Below are 22,025 nucleotides of genomic sequence, written 5' to 3'. Positions count from 1 at the left end.
GTTTCTGTTGCACGGTATGATATGACTTCTGCTGGTGTAGATCTGACCACCCAAGGACTTTATTTTCATGTTTCTCCTTCCACAAAGTTTCTCTCTATATAATATATTTTGCCTTTTTGTTTTCTTGCCGTGCAGACACTGCAATGAATTGCTGGTACAACATAAGCAATTTCTGTTCGTTGTTTGACTATATTCATTGGGCATCCTGTATGAATAGAGCTGTCTCCCAGAGAAATGCATTATTAAAGATTCTATGTTTGCAGTAGTCATATATCATTGTTTAACCATTTAGCAAGCTTTCCTTTTTAAAGTACAAAAGAGGAGCTACTTCAGTATAGATTGGGCAATACCTAAATGTCTCTCACTTGAGAGTGACTCTGCAGATATACTAGCCCTTTGGAACAATTCCCTTAATAGCTACGAGCATATTTGAGCATATTTGGCATAGATTTTGTTTGCCTTCAGTTAGGAATGTGTTGCTGCTAAGAAAAGCAAAGGGCAGTTTGACCGAAACCTCTAATTTGCTTTTGCTGAAGGTCAGTACCTTTGTCACGTTGTTTTGCTCCAACGCCGCAGCTTGCATTTCAGATGGAAACAGCCCTTTCTATGACCAGTATGAGCCCTCTGTGGGCATGTATCATTTATCATTTTATTGGAAGCAGCTGAGGATGCTCTAAAAATAGACGTGTGAAATGATGGACAGCTCATGATTTGTTGGCATGGAATCAAGACGTGACAGAAGGGACCAGGCGAGCCAATTGCATCCTCACTGCCAAGGTTACCATGGAAGCTTTAACTCTTTACTCTCCCTTCATCTCTCTTGCTCAACTAACTTGTGCAGCACACTTGAATTGTTATGGATGAAGTGTATTTCATAGTGTAACATCTACCTGCCCACATTAACGGAAGCTGTCAGATGTGATTTAGGTAGCTATGTGTATTCCATAAGTTCTCATAGGAGAATGGAGGTACCTCTGCCAAGGTCTCTGAGGCAAAAAAGTAGGCATGCAAAGTTGAAATGTAAATAAATGTCCATGTATGTAAATGTAAATATATTTACACAGTCAGAATTTAAGGAAAAGATCCCCAGTGAGGAAAGAAAAAGGAAGGAAAATGTAAAGACAGAGAAAATAAGGAAAAGTGAAATCTCTTGCTGAAATCTCTTCAGCCAGTTTCTTTGTGGTCTACAAGTATTCCATTTCTCGCCCACCCTTCAGTTCAACACATCCTCATAGTATCCATATAACTCTGAACTTTTTTCCTTTTCTGTCTCTTCAATATGTTTTCTTTCCTTCGGCTACATACAGTATTTATTTTAAATACCTTCTTGTTTAATGCGATCGTCCCACAGCTTCTTCGACGAACCACTCCTGAGTTTCTTCCACACACTAACATTGTATTCTGTCTTTTCATCTTCACAGAGTGCGTGTGGAGGAAATAATGGCTTTTAAGACTTAAAATATTGCACTTTCACACCTGTTGATAGCCAGAGTGGATGTGGCGATAGGAACGTTTTTCCTTTTTAACTTCCTATTTTCTTAACCAAGTAACAGAGAAATCTGGCAAGGGCTGTAGTGAGCTTGCTCTCTTTGCAGTTCTTTTATTCTATTAGCCTCAGATTAAAAACAATTTTGCATATCAACAGGTAGGTAAATGGTAGTATTTAGAGTGTCTTCTTTCTGGGACAAATAATTTTGTTCCTTTTCTCAGTACTTAAGCCCCAAAGAAATATTTCTTTTCTCTTTATTTTTGTTGACCGCAACCCAAATAAGAGAGGTGAAACTTTCAATCAGATTTGCTTTGACCTCTCCGATAGTACACAGATAAATCCATCGCAGTCTTTCTCTCTGCCTTGGAATGTTCTTCTGCTATATTTAAGCATCTTGCTCTCTCACACACAAACACTAGACGTTTTCAAATAAATGTCTGGGGTGGGAAAAGCAAATCTACTTAATTTTTCACTAGCTTCAGTCCCGGAAATATCTGCTTCGCTTTGTTTTGAACCTACAAAATAAATATGCATCTGTTTGAATGGTTTACATTTGTAGTGGTTATAACTGCTCCTCATGGCAAGCAGTGCCGTAATTTTAACTGGAGTGTGACAACCAGATCCAGCTAGAATGGTCTTGTCTTTCTCTGAGTTGAATGCATTATCACAGGATCTAGTTATTCCGTGATTTAAGGGGTATGTCTTTGCCTGAAAACAATTTCACAAATCTGGGATTTGTTTGGAGATCCCAGACTTTACAGAGCCCCATGGATAATCTGCAAATTTTAGCATGGATGGAAAAAGGGGGATACAGCAATTTGTTGGAATCTCCTAAACATCAGGCAGCTAATTTAAAGATGTAGCTCCAGTGAAGCTGACATCTGGATACACGGCCACCAGACTTGCTCAGGTCAGTTTTTTGGCAGGTGCTCCTCACTGGGCCCCATGTGATTGTGCTGTGGGCAGGTCTGTGCAAAAGCCCAAGGGGTTCTCCTTGCCATGGAAATTACTGCACTTCTGCAGATCAAAAGCAGTACAGGCATGGCAGGTAGGACATCTCCCAGCTCACTCGTCTCGCTGTATATTTAGTAATGGGTCAGGTTTAGGGGATGGCAAAATCCAGAGGGGTTTTTATTAGTTGTATACGTTTTATGGGTTTATATGACGCATTTGCCAGAAGGTGTTCCAATAGCACGTGTGATTCAAATCAAAACTCATCATAGCTATACACTGCGCGCGTGAATTCAAAAGTTTACCAGCCTGTTATTTCTAAGTTATTTCCAGGCTTTACTTTCTCACATTCAACATCGGTAGAGAGCTATGAACGAAGATGTTTAGATTCTGCTGTTACTATGAAGTCAGAAATTGCATTATTAAACTGTCCCTTTTTCATTCACTGAACATAAAAATCTAAAGTTTGTCCACTCTAACGCTTTATCTAGCCCAACTAATGAAGTGCAAAATAAGGAGAGTTAGTCGATAACAGTTAGACAATGGATTCATCTCCTTCATTCTGGGATGTCTTCCACTTCTTCCTCAAAATGCTTGGATCGAGATTTGGTATCACTTTGAGAAGAGGTTGCAACTAAGGCAGCGCTGAGTTCTTTGACTCCTGATTATTTTTAGCTGCAGGATTACCAGAAGCCCCTATGTCATGTAGCATCCTATGCCATTTCAGCCAGAACATTTTTCACACATTTGATTTTAGAGTTTGTGAGCTTCAACAGTTGATTAAGCCACTACAGTTGAGAGTCCTTATGAAGAAACTTTAGGATGACAAACTTAAAAGTATTTTGGAGGCTCTTTAATCTTAACCCCATAGTCAGCTGTTATTCTATCAAGTAAAATTCTGTTTCTGCCTTTTTCAAATTACATTTTTTTCACAGCAAGAGCAGTACTCTTCCTTCTCTTTTAAATCTTTCACAGCAGACTAACACACTTAAAGCAATTACAGAAATTGCAACAACAAAATTAGACCTCTTGGTCTGTTTCCCTTTCTAAAGGTGAGCAGCAAACATTCCTGCAAAACACTTTTGAGAAATACTTTGAGATTTTGGGGAAGGTGTCAAGTCCTATATACTACTGATTACAATATGGGAAGAGCACATATATACAGAAATTAAGCAGTTTCCAGAGTACACTAACAATATGTTCATGAGGTTGAATTCACAGTAGAAACTGAATTTTCCTTTGCTTAGAATCCAACTCATAGACAAGAATATTTAAAGTGTTACTTGCCAATATTCCTCTCAAGGTAAAATACCAGATCTCATTATCTGCTTCAATAAACAATATTAACAATGAGGTCTGTTGCTTTTCACAGTGTTATCGCTATTATCCCAATCACATGAAGTGAGATTAACTATGTTCACAGGATTTTGATAAGGATGCAATAGGATGTACAAATAAGGTCTTTTCTTAAATTTAAAATAAAGGAGCAAAGAAAAGAAACATAATTGAAGAGCTGTGACTCATTTCTCTTAAAAAATGAGGTGCATGCCTATTCATGTACCTTCTATTTTTAAAAATTTAATGATACTCTAAGGCACTCCATCAGCCTGTGTTAAAGCAAGCAGAAATTTAGAGATGAATTTTGTTTGTGAATATCTTTTATTTGGTATTATCTGACACATTAAGAAAGCCCAGCCTAAATAAGGCATTGTGTTTCAATCAAAGTTGGGTTTGGGTTTTTTTTTTTTTGGGGGGGGGGGGGGGGGGGGTGTGGAGGGTGGTAATTTTTTTCAAAGAACTGAATTATACTTTAATAAGATAAACTTTTTATTTGACTACAGTAATCCAAAATACAAGGTGCTTGTTCTCAGGGTGACTAAAGGCCTGTGTTCCTTGCTTATCTGTTTCTGCAGACAAAGGAGTTACGGCAAGCAGGCTTTCCTTTAGGGTTTGTGCTGCCCCATGCAGATGCTGTCAGCTGGGAATGGTCCACTAGTTACACAGGAATATGTATTAGTAGTAACAAGACTAATCAATCCCCCACCTTCAGTCTCCAGCAATACATGAGTGCTCCACAGAGAAAAGCTCCTTGTGACCGTAACACTCTCCAAAAGCGCAGACAACGTGCTCCAAGGCCACAACACAATTGGAGAGTAAAAGTACAGAATACAGAATCACAGAATGGTCGGGGCTGGAAGGGACTTCTGGAGATCATCTAGTCCAACCCTCTGCCAGAGCAGGGTCACCTAGAGCAGGCTGCACAGGAACTCATCCAGGCGGGTTTTGAATGTCTCCAGGGAAGGAGACTCCACCACCTCTCTGGGCAGCCTGTTCCAGTGCTCTGCCACCCTCAAAGGAAAGAAGTTCCTCCTCATGTTTAGGTGGAACTTCCTATATTCAAGTTTGTGCCCATTACCTCTTGTCCTGTCCCCAGGCACCACTGAAAAGAGCCTGGCCCCATCCTTCTGACACCCACCCTTTAAGTATTTATAAGCATTGATAAGATCCCCCCCTCAGTCGTCTTTTTTCCAGACTGAAAAGACCCAAATCCCTCAGCCTTTCTTCATAAGAGAGGTGTTCCAGTCCCCTAAATACCTCATTCTGTCTTTTCCCTTTCATTTTTAGCTAGTAAAGTCAAACATAAATCCTGACGTTAAAACTGTAAGCATCAACTTCAAACAGAGAGAAGTTCTGCTCTGCAGTTTTCAGCTGACCCTGGTCACCTTCTTTCTCATGCTGGCACACTTAAATACTAGACGCGGGAATGCCAGCATGCCATTTAGTACTCTAGTACTAAATAAATGTCATGTATCATTTTAAACTGGTAACATTTTGCACCCATTTTGTACTTCAGGAAATGAGTGTATATGACAAACCAATAGCAAATTAAGTCCAGTACCTTTGGGAAGGCTGCTTTATGTAGGTCTTTTTGCTCACAGATCGTGTTACAGGTTGCATAGGGGCTTTGCTTGCTTGTTTGTTTGTTTTTAGGTGAGCTCTTTCAATTGGGAGAAGAGAGACATTGTCTCATCTGCTGTTCCCCTGATCTCTGTGAAATCTCATGCTACGCTTTCTCTGTACTCAAAATGGGATTGGGTCTACACTAAAGCAGAGGCAAAAGTGTGTCTGGATGATTCTTAGCCCAGTTTCTTTGGGCATTTTTCTTTTTCTCTAACAAGACATGGTCCAACCTCAGCCAAACCATTTTATTTTCTGAAAACAGATGCGCTGGAAATCCATCTGTCTTTTTGGAAGCTGCAACAGATGCTATTCTGCTTTCCAGCATCTCTTTGAATTCTGCTCATGGATGACCCATACTTCATTTGTACTTGATTTTCATTTAATTTATCCTGAACCTGGTAATAAAGCTCTCTAGTGTTCAGTAAATTACATGGAATTGAAATCCAGCCACATAAACTGTTAATATGCAATGAGACAGTTATTTAGGGCTCATCTCTGCCAAGACATCAACACATTCAAGAGCAGAATAATTTATATGTTGAATATTTGGCAGCAGCTCCCTCAGTACAAAGCAGTTTCTCTGTTGGGATACTGAATTCCTCCAAAAGAGTTCATGAGGTCAGAAATACGTATTTCTGATCAAAATTCCCTGAAATGGGTCCTGGCTTAAGCATATATTATAGATTAAGTGGTCTCTCCAGACAAAGCTACCATATCGATGCTAAATTTATTTCATACAGCAGACACTGGCTTTTCATGAATAAATAACGTATACAAGATATATAATTGTTTTAGCAGGTCAGGAACTCTATGACTATCCCTAATTTCATTTATCTTTCAATTAATGCAGTGCTCAAGATGCAAAATCATTGTGCACAGGCATTCTCTGTATTTGCGGGATTTTTGGCAGGACTTTCTTTCCCAGTACGATGGACAAACAGGCTGCGAGGCTCCATGTGCTGTTTTTTTTTTTTTTCAGTGAACCTGATCATAGTACGTGTGCATATGAGTCAGGGATACATGCTGACCTCTGTTAAACTCTCTATACCTCAGATAATTTTGCTGGCTGTAGCTCATCTGAATCTGAGGGGCCAAATGAGCTTATAGAAACAGTGGCATTCAGTGGTTTCCAAACGAAACAGAAAGCATATCCCCACTGGACCTTTCTGTTCAGTCATGTTCTACTTAAATAGAAAGCTTAGATGCTTTGCTTCATTTTATTCAAATTTATCGTTTAGATTATGATACACCTGGGATGATTTTCTGAATGTATACAACAACACAGTTAATGTCTAGGGAAGCTTGTAACTGAAATGAGGAAAAATAGAGGAAAGAGTACAATGTAAAAGCAAAGTAGTCAGTTTTAATGAGATATGTTTTCCACAGCTGTGGGATTATTTAGAATTTATTCTGGATGATTCTGAAATGTCTACATTTGTATGTTAGGAAAAATGCATTTCCTAAAACTTTTTTTATTTCCTTTTTTGAAAAATGTTTTAAAAATAGCTGGAAAAAAATAGATATTCAGTTTTCTGTTAAAAAAAAAATGCACCAGAGCATCATAAGTAGGATGTACATGAAAGGACATAGGAAAATTAAGTGACTGCTTCAAAGAATTCTAGTAGCTTCAGTTTAAATTTTTTTGACCAGATCTGCTTCTGTGAGGGACAGATTTACAGAGATGTATGAATAAGACAAGAATAAATGGGCTCAAATAGCAGCAAAAGAGTTTGGGGGAAACACTGGGTTGGGGTCAGGATCAACTTATAGACAGTGATAAAGTTCTTGGGGGGCGTGTTGGGCTGTAATTATTTTTATGGTTTTTTTAAATGTCTGTCAGTAAAGTACAATGCAAGAGACTGCATTAGGCAGATTCCTGAGAGCCCTTAGATTTCTACAACTTTATAATCTTGAGTCTGCAGAATTCTTTGAAATACATTTTAGTTGATGCTTCACAACTATTTTTTGCTAGCTGTATTTTAAGTCTTCTTTCCTAAAGGAATATTTTTGTTTTGCTGTTGTTGTCTTGCGTAGGCCATGTTTTCTAAAGGTTCATTCAACTTCAGTGATCCCACTTTTGAAACTTGAAGTGTAAGGTCTATATGTATTTAACTCTCAGCAGAGCTATGTGCATCTCTGATGGTGATCACTAAAATATTGCTCTGGTTTCAGGTAATTATTATATTAAATTTTTAACTTGACACTTCCACTACTTTTGCAATAGTATGAAGTAGTGATTTGGGAATAGGACAGATTTCAAAGCTTCAAGAACAGAACAAGTTTCACCAATGTAAGTCATCAGAATGAGGAATGGCTCCCTGCAAATTGTACAGTTTTTCAAAATGTCTCTGAATTTACTCTGGTTCATTGAAAATTGTCCCCATATGAAAGGAAAAAAACCCCCATACAGTCTGCTGACCTTCCCTCCCTGCAGAACTTCTTTGATTATAGGAATATCTCAAAACCTCTCATACCTATTTAAGTATTGGTTGTAATATGCCAAATGTTTAGTTCTTTTACTGGCCACTTGATTTTTTTTATTTTTTTTTTAAATGAGAAGCTGTGAAATGCCTAATATTAATGACTTTTCAAAGCCACTGTTACTAAGCAACTATTAAGCACATTAAGTAACATCTCATTGAGAAGAAGCATCAGCATTATTCAGACATCACAAACAATATTGTTAGAGCTGGCAAACAGATATTTAGCTTAGGGTCATATCATCATACTTCTAGACTCCACAGACTTTTGTACCTATAATTCACAGTTTACCAGTTATAGGAACTATGGCGTAGCTTTAAAAGTCATTCTGGGTACTCTCTGGATATGGCATCAAGTAGTTCTTGGCTATTTCCCCTACACTTATCAGAACAAGGCACTCCGTTATTTTTACAGGCTAGCAGTTGGGTTAAATCTGTTATTAAGCAAAAAAGCTACATCCTGGGATTTCTTTTGTAGCATCTTATCCTGTGCTTGCTAGGGTCTTACTTAACTAAGGTGTTGTAAGACCACCTAGCAAGGATACAATGTAAATGGATTTGTGAAAAAAGTTGTGACAGAAGTTCGGTTCTTCCTGCAGTCAAAACCAGCATATTATATCTGCATGTAAGTTTTTGGAAAATATGGAGAAACTCCCTCTGTAGAAGTGAGAGAAATATCAAAAAGATCGTGGTGGAAAGCCACAGGAAAGAAGATGTTTGTTAGGGTGTCATTGGTAATGGACTGAAGGTGGTACACGCAGCCATGGTGGAGCATAGACAGTGGAATAGAATCCTAGTACTGAATGGGTAGAACATCACATGCAGTTCATACCAATATGTTATTCACTGAGGAGTGAATGAATGTTTCTGTATTTTGAGAAATTACAAGAGGATGCTTTGTTTTACTGTACCAGTATTTCTGATCCATCCATTGCTAGTCAGCGTGGAAAAGATTACAGTGATGTTTCACTTTGACAGTGAGATACCAGATAGGAAGAGATGGTTAATGCGTGTCATGGATAAAGAACTGGTCTGAGATCACTGTCACTTGACAGGCAACTGAATTGTCAAAATACAGTAATGTGTGGCTCAACTGCAAGGTAGTCTTTACTGCAATAACAGTTCAGAATAGAACCCGTAAAAAGCAGAGGCAAACTTTCTCCTTGTAATTTGATATTCATATTTCAAGTGGTTAGTGCCGGGGACAAAGGAGAACAATGAGAACTGTATTGATAAGAGAAAGCTACAGAATGACACATGCTGTTAGTGATTGGCAATGTCAGCAGGAAATAGTGCAAAGATACAAAACAGCCAGAGAAGATGAAGAAACATTATACTGAAAGGAAAAGTGCTGCAAGCAATGAGATGGAAATACTGCTTTAAAAATAAAGTCGCACAAAACTCTGCCAGTATGGAAATAGTCAAGCCCACAGGCCATGGGAACCAGTCTGTAAAACAGGCATCAAAAAGTCACGGCTTTAAGTTTGTAGGGTTTCTAGAGGTATAACCATGGGAAAAATCCTGATCCTGATTCTGTTGCCGGGTGGTGGAAGGCACGCATCAGAACAGGCTGCCCAGGGAAGTGGTGGAATTGTCATCCCTGGAGGTATTTAAAAGACAGGTAGACATGGTGCTTAGCGATATGGTTTGGTGATGTTTTTTGTCAGAGTTAGGCTGATGGTTGGACTCGATGATCTGAAAGGTCCCTTTCAACCTAGGCGATTCTATGATTCTATGCAACGGGGTACCGTGGGGATACTATGTAGGATTTGGATGGATGTGTATCACAGCTCAGCTCTGCAGGGTCCTTTCACTGAGGAAGCAGTGGAGCCTACGTTGTGGAGCAGGTGGATATTGGGAAACAGACGCAAACTCATTTTGCCATCTTCCTATGGGCTGCCTTCCTCATATGCAGCAAGACTGAAAAGAAGTGGTGGACTCTACTCCAGCCACCAGTACTGCTGCATTACATTTCTGTGGAAGAGCTCTCTACTGGCGACAGCCTCTGCTCCCGTGGGCTCCCTCTGCCAGACCCTGCTGTTGGCTTTGGATACGGAGCTCAAGTTTTCTCTTCTGATGCAAAACACTGCAAATGTGTCAGTGGGGTATTTCTCAGAGGGAAGAAAACCCAGAGAATGGCTGAAGTTACGAAGGAGCAATTTTGTGTTTGAAGCATGTTGATAACGCTAAAGAAGAATGTAAGACGTGAATCACTGTTACCTCCAGCCACTCCCACATTGTGTGTATAAGTATGTATATATTTAATTTCACAGTTCTGCTGTTCTCTGATAAGGCTATATTCATGGCTGAATCTAAATTACATTCTAAAATTAATTTCCAGGTAGCAGTCTTAGGATGCCATTTGAACCCTATCTGGTTCCGAGCTTGGGGCAAAGAAAGTGTTTCAGAATCTCTTTTCCTTCTTCCATACTGCTCTTGCTTTAGCTCTGTTCGGTTTTATACTTTACTGTCTTTGCAGGCCATCTCAAAATGTTGGTCTGGAGCTCTTTAAATTACTTTCTTTTTAACCCACCTAGCACAATTTCAGACAGAGCACTTTTCCAGACAGAGAGCACAGACACAATCTACTTGCTTCAAATATATTTTAAGTCCTTCCATGTGAAGGAAAGTATTCAATTTTTTGTTTGTTTGTTTTACTCTGCACAATATTTTAATCACCTGATAGCCTGTGGAAATTAATCCTTTCTCTGTCATGTAAACTGACAGACAGCTGGGTGAAAGAGTTTTACTGGGTCGTCATGCACCACACGCATCCTCTGATGCCCATCCTTACAGTGCTCAACCTTGCTACTTGAGTAGGTTCTTTTATGTTTTCAACAGACAACAAGAAAATATGGGCTCTCTTACACACTGTAATGCTAGCACTGCTAATAGTGGTAACAAAAAGTCTCATGGAAAAAGGTTGATCTTTCTTTGTGCTTTAAACATGACAGACCTGGGCCATTCATAGCCCTGAAGCAACCATACCATATATGTCTGTGCCTGCTGTCTTCTTTTATTGGTCTCCCTTTTAATTACCTGAACTCTGGTTTTGCGTTTTCATTCTTTGTTCCTTTTCTTTTTCTTTTTCCTGAGGAACAAGAACATTCTCACAGTCGTCTACCCCTTATCTCTATTTTCTCATGTAAATTGCACAAAAGAGAGCTATGGTTGCCTATCAGCTTAGTTTATCCCCAGTGAAGTAATGAATTTCCACAGATCCTAGTGTCATTTTCGTGGTGGGAGAGAATATGGGGATTGAACATCAATCAGAACACCGATGAGGTATTCAGAAAAAGCAATAGGAAACACAAAATAAAGAAATACGTAACTGTAGCAAGGCTTTGCAGACATCCCACTTGTTTTTTGTTTGTTTCGACAAGTGAGGTTCATTAAATGTTGTATTTCATATTGTTTTAATTTCTGAACTCCCATGAACATTCGGAGCTCTCTTCATTATATATTGCCAGTGAATATAAAAGCAAAGCAAATATTATCTGGCCTCTCGTAGAAATTCTCATAAGATATTAAAATGAAAGAGCAACACTCTTGACACTTTTAATGATTAATATGTAAACAAATTTCAGTGTCTTGTTTGTTCTTTGTGTCTCCATTGGGTCTGTCTTTGCTCCTGAAATTTCCATGCCATTTTTGAAGGTTACCAACTCACACAGAGACATGTTCACCTTCCAGACCCAAGTGGAGATAAGTCAAGACTTAGTCTTTCCAGGGCAGCAAATCTGAATTTAAATAAAAGCAGCTTTCAGAAAACATAGAGTGATGATGACTGAAGAACCAATAGAATTACTAATCTATTGAAAAAGAATTCATATTTTTGGTATGTAAATGACCACTTTATAAAGAAAAATATTCACCGGACACCAAAGAATGTAATAATAGGGGATGGAAGTGGTAATAAAGGCATTTATATTGCATAAAGACAAGAGAGGGAGAGAGAATTTAGATAACAAGAAGAATTTCCTGCCTATTAATTTAAGGGTAGCTCTGCTGAGTTTAGCAATGTTGAAAGTCTCCAAGTCTTGGTGCTCAATGCACAGAAATCTTCTGTTCTGTTTAAATAGCAAATGTCACTGCTTTATGTCTCTCTGGACTGTTGCACTGATGTTCTTCAAACCTGTGCTGTAAAGACCACATATGCGACTGGACTAGTTAGGACGGTCTTCTGAGAGTGCTAACCCAAGTGTTTGTTTCTGTAGAGCTGTTCACATAAAAGGGCCATCTATCCTTGTCAGCTGGTTTAGAACAACCATTAACAATCATTGCGTATCAATGAGATAAACATTACTATTGAATATATGGTTGGTATCGGTTATTTTTAAGATTTCTTTTTACCATGAGTGAAATGGTACAATACCCCTTGATTCTTCAGGCACCCTAATGTGACTTAAGTGTATTTCTGTAACGATGGTTTAATGTCACCCTCCTACCAAATCAAAACTCCTAGCAAAACTAAGACTCTGATATTTTAACCTATAACAAGCTTTTCTTAGGCACGTGGATTTGTTTGTATCAAGTTCATACATGGTAGAGGTCTGCAGGAAAAAAAAATTAAGAGACAACGTCAAGTTGTTAGGAAGAAACTTGTTGGGCTCCATCATAGTGCGCTAAGTAGGTTAATTGCACAGAGTTGGAAATTGAGTATATCTGTCAGCTTGCTTTATTTCCTTTATATATGTTGGTATAACCGGTCTGGAAAAAGACATTGAACTTGTCACTCTTTTGTTCTATTATTTGTCTTAATAAAAACTCTGGGCAAAGTAGAAGCTCACCCTTTGGACTACAAACACGCTAACAGCACACTAGTGCTTAAGTCAGTCTGTAAGGTTCAGTAGACACTGGTTTCAGATTCCCTAGCTTTTTGGTTCTGTTTTGTTTTGTGGTTGGTTGGGTTTTTTTAAGCAGAACTATGAAAGATGCTGTCTTACTCCAGTGTCTCAAGCTGTTTTCCACAGGTGCATGAGCAGGGCTTTCCTGTGACTCTTTACTGTTGATTGGCATAACAGTCTCTTGTCTGCAGTGAGCTACTAATGAACCAACAAGGGACTAGGAGGAAAAGTCTGGCAAACATCCCCATGCTGCATCAGCTGAACTGGAGGAACTCTTCTGTCAGTCTCTTATTTTGAGGCTGTAGATAAGTTTCCTAATCATATTTATGATAAAGTTAATACAACGTTCACAGCTAAAGTCCGCAGGAAGTCTTCCAATAATATGAAGCAAAAAATGTAGCAAAAAGCAGGGTGTATTTCTAATTATTAATGTTATTTCTAATTATTAATGATGTGTCTTCATCCTTTGCTAGCTGGATGAAAATTTTGCCACGTTCTGTCACAGAATTCTCACTGTCCATAGCAATGCGTTCAAAAATGTCAGCATCCATGCTATGTATCACAGAAACTTTGTAGCACAGGGAGAACAGCTGGAGTAATATTTCAGGATAATAAGGGTCTGTATTAGAGCCAGCAACGTTTCTTATGAATAAAGACTAACTTATTCATAAGTAAAGCTAGCATTATTCCTTGAGTGGGTTAACAGCTTAATATTCTCTAAAAATCAACAGTGACTAGGTGTGGCAGTAGTATATTAGGACTGGCCTTGAAGGTGATGGCAAATATTTTGTATATGATGAAGTGGATTCATTAGAGATGTAAAAGGAGGGCTGAGATACTTGGAGTGGTAATCCAGAATGATGATCTTTGCAGCAGCATCCTGAGTGAATAAAAAGAAGAGCAAGATAGCACTTGACAAGGACAGAAAAGAGGTCACAATAGTCGAGGAGCAAAACCATGGAAGTCTAAAATAAAATTTTAGTTGTCTGACAGGGAAAAAACATTGAATCTTAGAACTTTTGCACTGAACTCATTAGATATACCCTGGGTTTGAGAGCAAAAAGGGAGAAATAAGGAAGAGGTCATACCCAGGTTAAAGGGCTGCAGGACTGATGGGGCTAGGAAAGTTTCAGTGAAACTACTTGTGTCGCACTTACACTTTGGCAGAATAACAGTCTCTTGAACGATACTGACCGACTGGAGGTGCAGGTCACATTGTACCAACAGGCCTGATGAGGCACAGTGAGATAAGCTGCTGGGGACCCAGTATCACCTGTGGCCTCCCACAGTTGTGTGAGGCATTGAACACGAACTATTAGAGCAAATTAAAGCAAATACCATAAAACACCATCCCATGACGCACTGACTATCTCAAAATTTAAAATGAAGCTTGCTGCATTAGTTCTCCATTGCTGAAGATGCACAGGAGTTTTACAAATGACAGTTAATAACTCTCTTGAAATTCTATGTGACAAGATTTTCTCTGTAGTTTGGAAAATGATCAATATGTTCCCTCAAGTGGAAACACTTGAAAAATTATGACGTTTCTTAGGAGAAAAATCCTTGCTAATAAATAGGTAGCACAAAGAAATCATGAGAACAGCTAAGCTTCATCTGTGGAATTACAAGAGCCAAGTATTTTTCATTTTCCACGGAGAGTTTTAAAATATAGTTGTCTGACATCTTTAAGACTGAACTTTTTTGAAGATTTTTTCTTTTTAATGAGGCTTAAGGACCTCCAGTAAAGATGGAGTTATTGGAATGGTGTTTTTCCATGTGATGAGAAAATTTCTGTCTTCTAATGACAGATAATTCATGGTCACAGTTAATGTCTGCATCAATTTCCAGACATATACGCTACCAGTTTCAGGGAGCCATATTTTCACTATATGGAAAGGGATAAACTGGAAACATAATAAGGGATAATAACATAAGGGATAAAATGGAAACATAATTCCATTTCAAGGGCTCCAGAATACCCACATGCTATTTAGAAGACAATTTTGAATAACTGACGTGTGGATAGATTTTGTGCTGCTTCTGACATTTGTAGCAACCCAAAACTTCTGAAGAGCGATGTTATGATATTATCCAGATCTTCGGGTATACTTTTCAACTGGGATTATGTCTCAGTTGGCTGGTGAGGATGTTTTATGTCAGAGTCCTTCAAAAGCCTGCTTATGAATGTTGAGGCACATAACTTTTTCTATTTCAATCCGTTTTGTAGAAGCACAGGATTTATGCATTGCCATCTAAATACACACCAAGTGTGAAGAGCCAGAACTTCTGTTTTGTGACTACATTGTGCCCCCCTTCCACGACCAGAGACAAATTGGGTGAAATACAACCTCTGTGCCAGCCCATAAAATTATTTCTGCCTGCTGACATGGTATTGAAATGCCTGGTTAGGGTGTCATCATGTAGTACGGTTTTTTGGGTGGGACTAAGAAGTAGTCTTCTTCTGACATGGCGTAAGCATCATCATGTCTGCACAGCGGCAACTCCTTGAGCTGTGACAAATGAGAAATATTGGACACAGCTTGGGATGGAAAGTTAGATAAAAGTTGTGAAAAGGTAGAAATAAGGCACTGTGATGTCAGACTGCTGTACTCTTTTTTTTTTTTTTTTTTTTTTTTTTTTTTTAACCAGTGCTTAATCTGGGAAAGATCCAATGGAAGTCAAGCCACATTGGCTCAATGCCTAGAGGAAAGTTGCAAGGTGTGGGCCATTATAAGATTTAACATTTATAATGGCTGAATGCATCACAGCATTTGGTATCTTTTCTTTGGATTCGCTAAATATTTACTAAGAAAAAGGGTTAAATTAAAGCTAAAAGAGAAAAGCTTGTATCTTTTTGCTCGATTTGCTCAGTGATTTGATGAGCTAAAGAAATTTATATTTATGTTTTATTTTATTCTCTTAATTTCTTATGCTGGTAGTAAATTTAAGAGAGAAAAAGGGACACTAAAGTGTAATAGCAGTTAGCTGCTGAGATAATAAAGTATTTGCACTTGTGAGACATCAAGATTTTCTCGCCCATTTTCTCCTTTAGAAAGATAGAGGAGTTTACACCCTTTTAAGATTAAAAAATATAAATTTCTTTTAAATAGCTATGCAGAATAAATATTTTAATGTTTTTATTGGATATTGGAATATTTATTCAAAGCTATTCTTATTAAAGATAGGAGAAAAATATTATTTATCTATGTAATAAGATACGGGGACATCACTTCTAAAGCAATCATTAGATTGCTCTAGCTCTACAGCATGATTTTCACCCTTATCATACACATGCTTAAAAATATTATTTAGGTTGTTCTCAGCCGACATTAAGAAATTGTAGCTTCTATTAGAGGTTCTGTTCTCAGACATTATGTATGACATGGGACTCCCACTGGTGCTACTCCATTTCGGCTTTCCCTTGCTGTGCGTAGACGTCCTGTTTGCACCCAGCTCTGCCCGTTAGCTCCACCGCTAGCTACCCCCTGCCAATGATAGCCTTCCCCCACACCTGTTGTTGCAGCAGTGCACGTGTGCATCCCAGTTTGCTTCATGCGAAGTCATCAAGGTTAGCTCAGATCTCTAATCTGAACTTTTTAAACAAATCCAACTGATTTTGACTTATGCAGGCCAGGCTTCCATAAACTATTTGACTAGGTGGTAAGGAACCTTTAAAGGTCCCTTCCAGCCCAACACATCTTATGTTTCTATGATTCTATGAATATCAGTGGATAGTAATCATCCTCATGGAAGCCATGATGAAAACTTGAGAGTGGCTTAATGGCATCCGGATGAATAGAGTGCATAAGAAAAGGAAATGCAAGCAAGAAATATAACCATTACTGGGACTCCATCAGTAGACCCACTCATCACTTTTCAGTCTAAATTGATTTGATCTTTTTTTAACATTGACATGTCATGATATATGGCATTTAGCAATAGCAGTAAGATTAATGGTATCAAGGATCTTAGTCATAGTAATGTAAATAGAGTCACTGTACTGTTTAGAGCTCCATCACAGGATGAGAAGTGACCATTTATATATGTCCATAGCTCGAAATATAACCAATGACTTCAATTTAATATATTTACTCTTATGCACTAAGAACGTGCAAAATGCTTTGAACAAAAGGAGACAGCTTCTGTAACACTTCCTAGGCTGAAACCTTTTACGTGCAGTTGTACGTAAGAAAAAAACATTTGCGTGCTATTGTGTAAAAAACACCTATATGGCATGGTAATTTATGCATTAATATCTTTCCTCCCATTCCTATTTCCTCCATTCCTACTTATCTTGTAGACTTTTTCCAAGTTTAATTCCACAATATATTAAAGCTTGGGTAGTTAGACGAGAGAAAACAGGGTTTCAATATTTGCAAGTATGTTAGCTACATTCTTCCTGTTCTGTTTTGTTAAACCTGTATGGGTAAATGAAGATCACTTTCTTTTTTTTTTTTTAATTGAAGGCAAAGAAGAAACCAACAGGCTGCTTCCCTGGTTTTGGCAAGGTACTTGGAGAGAGAAATAATGATGTCATGCAGTTTGTAACCCTAGCTGTCAATAGCATCGACTGCATTTTTAAGCAGGTAGGAATGAAAGGATCAGAGATAGCTCTGCACTGTTTTGAGTTCCTACAGGAGAAATACCTTTTGTAAGGTTATTATAAACCTTTTTTGCTAGAAAGCAATGACCTAGTTAGGGAAGGTATATTTAACTGCATATTAGATTACCTGTATGTGTATCAAAAGGAAAATAAAAAAAGGAGATTCTCATGGATGGTGCAAAGCACTTGAGAAACCTGAGTTTAGTCACAGCTTTCTTGCAAAGTCCTAGCCTTCCCTGGAAATTATTATTCTTACTGTGCTTTGGCATCCATCTGTAAAACTGGAGTAATGCTAATTCCTTCCTTTCTTCTGTACTTCTCTGATCTGCCGTGGAAGAAGAATCAGAATTAGCCATCAGTGCAGTAGACCTACACCTCTGGGAAAAACTGTTAACTGTATCCGTACTTGAGGAGGCAGATCCCAGACAGCAGATCCCTGTGTGCTTATTTGTCTGGTCACTGCCAGCCGTGGGGTACGGGTCAGGGCGGGCAATGGCAGCCGCCGCCTTTGCAGCACCGCCACCACAAGCTCCGCTTTCCAGTTTTCTGCTCTCGGCTCTGAGTAGGCGCGACTGTCACAAAAGTAGTAAACACTAGGTCTTTTTAAAAAAGTGCTTTCATTTTAACATTTTCAGCAGACAAAGAATAATGAAAGCAATTAATGAAAATGAATATGTCAGTTGAGGTGCCAATGTTGCACATACCCAAACACAACTTGTAGCAGCCTTTTGGGTAAAGGCATACATCGGTTATGTTGCCGATGATGATAAATTAGCCCATTTTAGTCCCACATTGAAGGAGAGATAGAGCTACTGTCCTTAGAGCCATTGATAAGATGGCTTAGAGGGGAAAGATGTTTAGCCTTGTTTGGAACAAAGATTAAATGTCAGAAAGAAGAAGAATGAAAGGAAAAAGTTTGCAGCAAATACAGGCAGAGAAACCCAAGGAAAAGCGGCCTGCAGAAACGAAACAAGTACAATGCGTAGGATGGAATGTTAAACCTTAGGTTTTCTGACAGGAGCAGTCTAAGCAGCTTCCGGGACTCCAGTCCCGAGCAATAAAGCACAGAATAGTGACATTACGCTGTATGGATTTATCTATACTGTAGAAAAACAGGTACCTATATTATATCTGTTAGCCCCCGAACTCCCACTTCATTCCACTGTTTTCAGTAGTGATAAGACCCATCATAATGCAAGTGTACCCGGGGGACTTAGAAGGTGCTGCCAGTTCTCACATGACACAATGATTTTTTTTGAATCTTATCCAAGGAAAGAAAGAAAACCGAGCCCTTGGCAGTAATTGATTCTAACCATGTGGGGGACAGTACTCTACCATGCAGGATTAAATTTGTTGGAATTGTTCCCCTGCTCATTTTTGCTGCAATAGAGGCGCTGTTTTTCTAATGTAAATTCCTTCTTAGATGCTAAATTATTAAGGGATTTAAAGAGTAAATCCTTAACCATGAATAGCGTTGTGCACTGCATCTGACAATGCCAGTACTGCAAACTGTTGTAGATAGGCCAGCGGCCGTTACTTGCGTAAGACATCAGTTCGGTGGTTAGTATTGGTGTATTCCACCGCTAATAATTTCCAAGGAAAATACTTTGTTTAGCAAATATTACTGAAGTGAGAAACCATCAAAGATAATGAGCTTGCTTCTCCTTCTCCTTCTCAATCTGTTCTTTTAAAATTTTGTTTTCCAAATAAGCCCACATAATAAGCCTTAAAGAATTTGAGACGGCATATTTGGGTTTTAATTACAGAAAAAGGACTCTTAATGCACTGCTATCTATAAAATGCCGTGTATTGCTTGCCACATGCAACAGTCTGTATCTGCTAGTTATTTACCCGGAGAAACTAAGGGAGAAGTTGGCGAGTCACACCCTGCCGGATCCCTCTCTCCGGCACAAGGAGAGAACGCCACAGCTCGTCGAGGCGCGGGGGGACTCTCGCCCGGGCTGGCTGCGAGCGCACCTGCCGAATGGCAGCGGTTTCAACCCCGCAGCATCTCCAGCCGCTCGCCGGCACCTTCCCCTCCCGCCGCTCCCAGGCCTCCGCTGTCCCCCGGGGCGCCCGTGGCGCATCCCGGTCCCCGCGTTTCCCGGGCAACCGGTTTCCCCCACCGACGCTGCGTCCCGCCGCCGGCCCGGCCAGCGCCGGCGCGTCCTGCCCAGATGTGCCGCCGGCGTTCCCCACGCCGCTTTTTTTTTTTTTTTTTTTTTTTTTTCCTTCTTCTTTCCCCCCTTTCTTTTTCCCGGGGACATTTCCCGGGTGACCTCGGGGGAGCCCCCCTCGCCTCCCGCGTGGCTGCCTGGCCCTGCCGGAGCCGGGTAACGCCGGCAGGCCGGAGTTGATGCGCCTGCTTCTCCTGGCCTCGGCGCGGGGAGACGGGATGCGTTCCCTGCCGCTCCCCTCCCGCTCGCCCCCTTCCCTCGCAGGAGCCTTCTGCGCCTAGTTTAATGGCTTTGCAAAGGGAGCCAGGCAGAAGAGCACTTTTCTCAGTGGCGGTGGTCAGACCATGACCTAACTCATCATGAACTTGGAAGGGCTTGAAATGATAGCGGTTTTGATCGTGATTGTGCTTTTTGTTAAAGTGTTGGAACAGTTCGGGCTGATTGAAGCAGGTTTAGAAGGTAAGGGAGTGCTTTTCAGTGGCTTGTCTTTTTTTTTTTTTTTTTCCCCTGTTCTGGTTATTCTCTTGCGGCGAGGCAAGGGGCACCTGTAAACTGGATGTAAGGCACTACCTGAGTCACCTCGAAAGCGACGTGCACATCAGTGGCTGTGTGTTGTTGATGTTTAAGTTGCGGTGCTTTTCTCTTGCAGGAAAAATAAACTGGTATCCTGAATACTGCAAGTATAAACGTAGTTGTTAAGCAGAGAGAAATGCCTTAAAATCTGCATCTCTTATTCCTGTTTTAAATCTGTGAATCTAAAGTAGCAGGGGTCAAAGCAGATTTCAGGGTGTTAACATGAAATACAGTTATATTGCCTTAAAATTGTCTTGTAATCTGTTCAAAATTGTTTTGTAATCTATTCATGTTAACATCATCTGTGCTGGGATTGTTGTAATACCAAGATATATATTTTATTGTATTTAAAAACCTGTTGAATGTTTGTTTACTGATAGCATTTTAAAATGTGCTTGAGGAAGAACCACAACACTCAGATTCAAAATAAACAACTTTAACATTCACTTATGGCAATCAAGTGCAAGTTTTATTGCTTGATGCTTTGTTTATCTTAGACAGATCACCTTTCTTCTTAGCAATATTGTTTGTGTATAAACTAGTAAAAATGAAAATTTAGAAGCTTACCTTATTTTAAATGTGCTTTTTATTTATAAAAGGTAGTGGAATATTGATTATTTTTCCCATCTTTCTAAAAGCACTGTTATTCTTACCATAAGAGGAGTTAGTCTAAAAAAACACTGATTGCAGCACGGTTGATAACATGACGGTATTCATTGCATCCCAGGGTTTTATTAGGTTCCAGACCGAAATGGTCTGTTTCTCAAATATTTAAGAAATATTGTATTCTCAAATCTTCCTGTAAGCTAGCATTTGAGTACAGTGTATATACTTATGCCTATGAAAAGGGGAACTTTGTTGACTGAGAGATTGTGGTTTGATGTGCTAACGAGTGAGAATATAAGCAAAATTTGCTCCTATGAAAAGGTCTAAAGTAGTCCTGTTTATGTAACCCTTTAAAGAAACGCAGTCTTCAAGTTATTTTAAATAAGGAAGTTCACTCAACTGTTTCTCTGCCTGTGTTGCTGTCTTGTGTGGACTTGCTAGTATTGATTACAGAATCTAAAACCCTGCAGGGACTCACAAAAATGTATTATCAAGTGCATTTTTATAAAGAATTTATGTAGCCGTTAGTGTGCATTATATTGAGTTGAAATGACAATGGAGAGATTCCCTTCAAATGTGTGAACTTCTCCTTTTCTTTTTGTTTTGTCTTCACTTGTAAATAGAAATGTCAATCAACTTGAGAAATGTTATGGTAAAACTTATCTCCTGCATTAAAGGCTGCTGAGATTCGGGAAAAAAAGTGATATTTACTTTTTGGGTGGGTCAGTAGGTTTCTGTGTGCTTTGTCGGGTCTGATTGCCACATCTGGTCAAGTTCCCTGGCAAAATACAGCACTTGATTGTTGTCTGTACTTGTTTTTATGGCTGGGGAAGCTGATAATGGACAGACAGTTCGAAATATAGTGAGGCTGCCTGCAAGGGGTTATAAGATTTCTGTAAGAAGTCAGTTTCTCGTGCAGCTGCCTGTTTTGTCTGCCTCAGTGGTCAAAAATCTGGCAGTCTGCGTGCGCATGGAGTCTTGAAGTTTCTTCTGACCCAGTGCAGTGCAAGTTTCCAGCATGCCAGTTAGATGAAAGCACAGGAAGATGTGTATGCCCCATTTTTCTGTGGGGTTCAACTGCTGGGAATGAGATAAAGGCACGTTACACACGAATCAAGTAATAGCTATAAACAATCATGTATGACAATAAGGCTTAACTAAGTTGCACAGATTTATGAATTTGTTGTCTCATAGTGCAGGAACAGGGCAGGTTTATTCCCTGTTTTTTCTTTAAACTTGAGAATTAAAGATATGAATTGGTTACAATAGAAAAAAAAGATGATTTGTACTCTTTTACTAGGGAGTTGAAAAAATTGTTATGATTTTAAGTATCAAGGC

At 39.3% G+C, this 22,025-nt stretch overlaps 1 protein-coding gene across 8 annotated transcripts in view; it reads left to right on the top strand.

The window, feature by feature from the left end:
- Positions 1-22,025, top strand: part of KCNIP4 (potassium voltage-gated channel interacting protein 4) — a 453,265-nt gene that overhangs the window by 210,035 nt on the left and 221,205 nt on the right. Inside the window, exon 1 of one of the 8 annotated variants that reach the window (XM_063335356.1) lies at positions 19,853-19,967. The exons of the other annotated variants lie outside the window; for them this stretch is intronic. Within the exon in view, the coding sequence (XP_063191426.1) occupies positions 19,868-19,967 (100 nt within the window). The 5' untranslated portion in view covers positions 19,853-19,867. Of the gene's footprint in view, positions 1-19,852; positions 19,968-22,025 lie in introns of those variants that run through there. 8 annotated transcript variants of the gene reach the window in all.

The sequence above is a fragment of the Chroicocephalus ridibundus genome, chromosome 5 (genome assembly GCF_963924245.1).
Source record: "Chroicocephalus ridibundus chromosome 5, bChrRid1.1, whole genome shotgun sequence".
In the NCBI taxonomy this organism is placed as follows: domain Eukaryota; kingdom Metazoa; phylum Chordata; class Aves; order Charadriiformes; family Laridae; genus Chroicocephalus; species Chroicocephalus ridibundus.
This window is presented reverse-complemented; position numbering and strand designations above follow the sequence as displayed.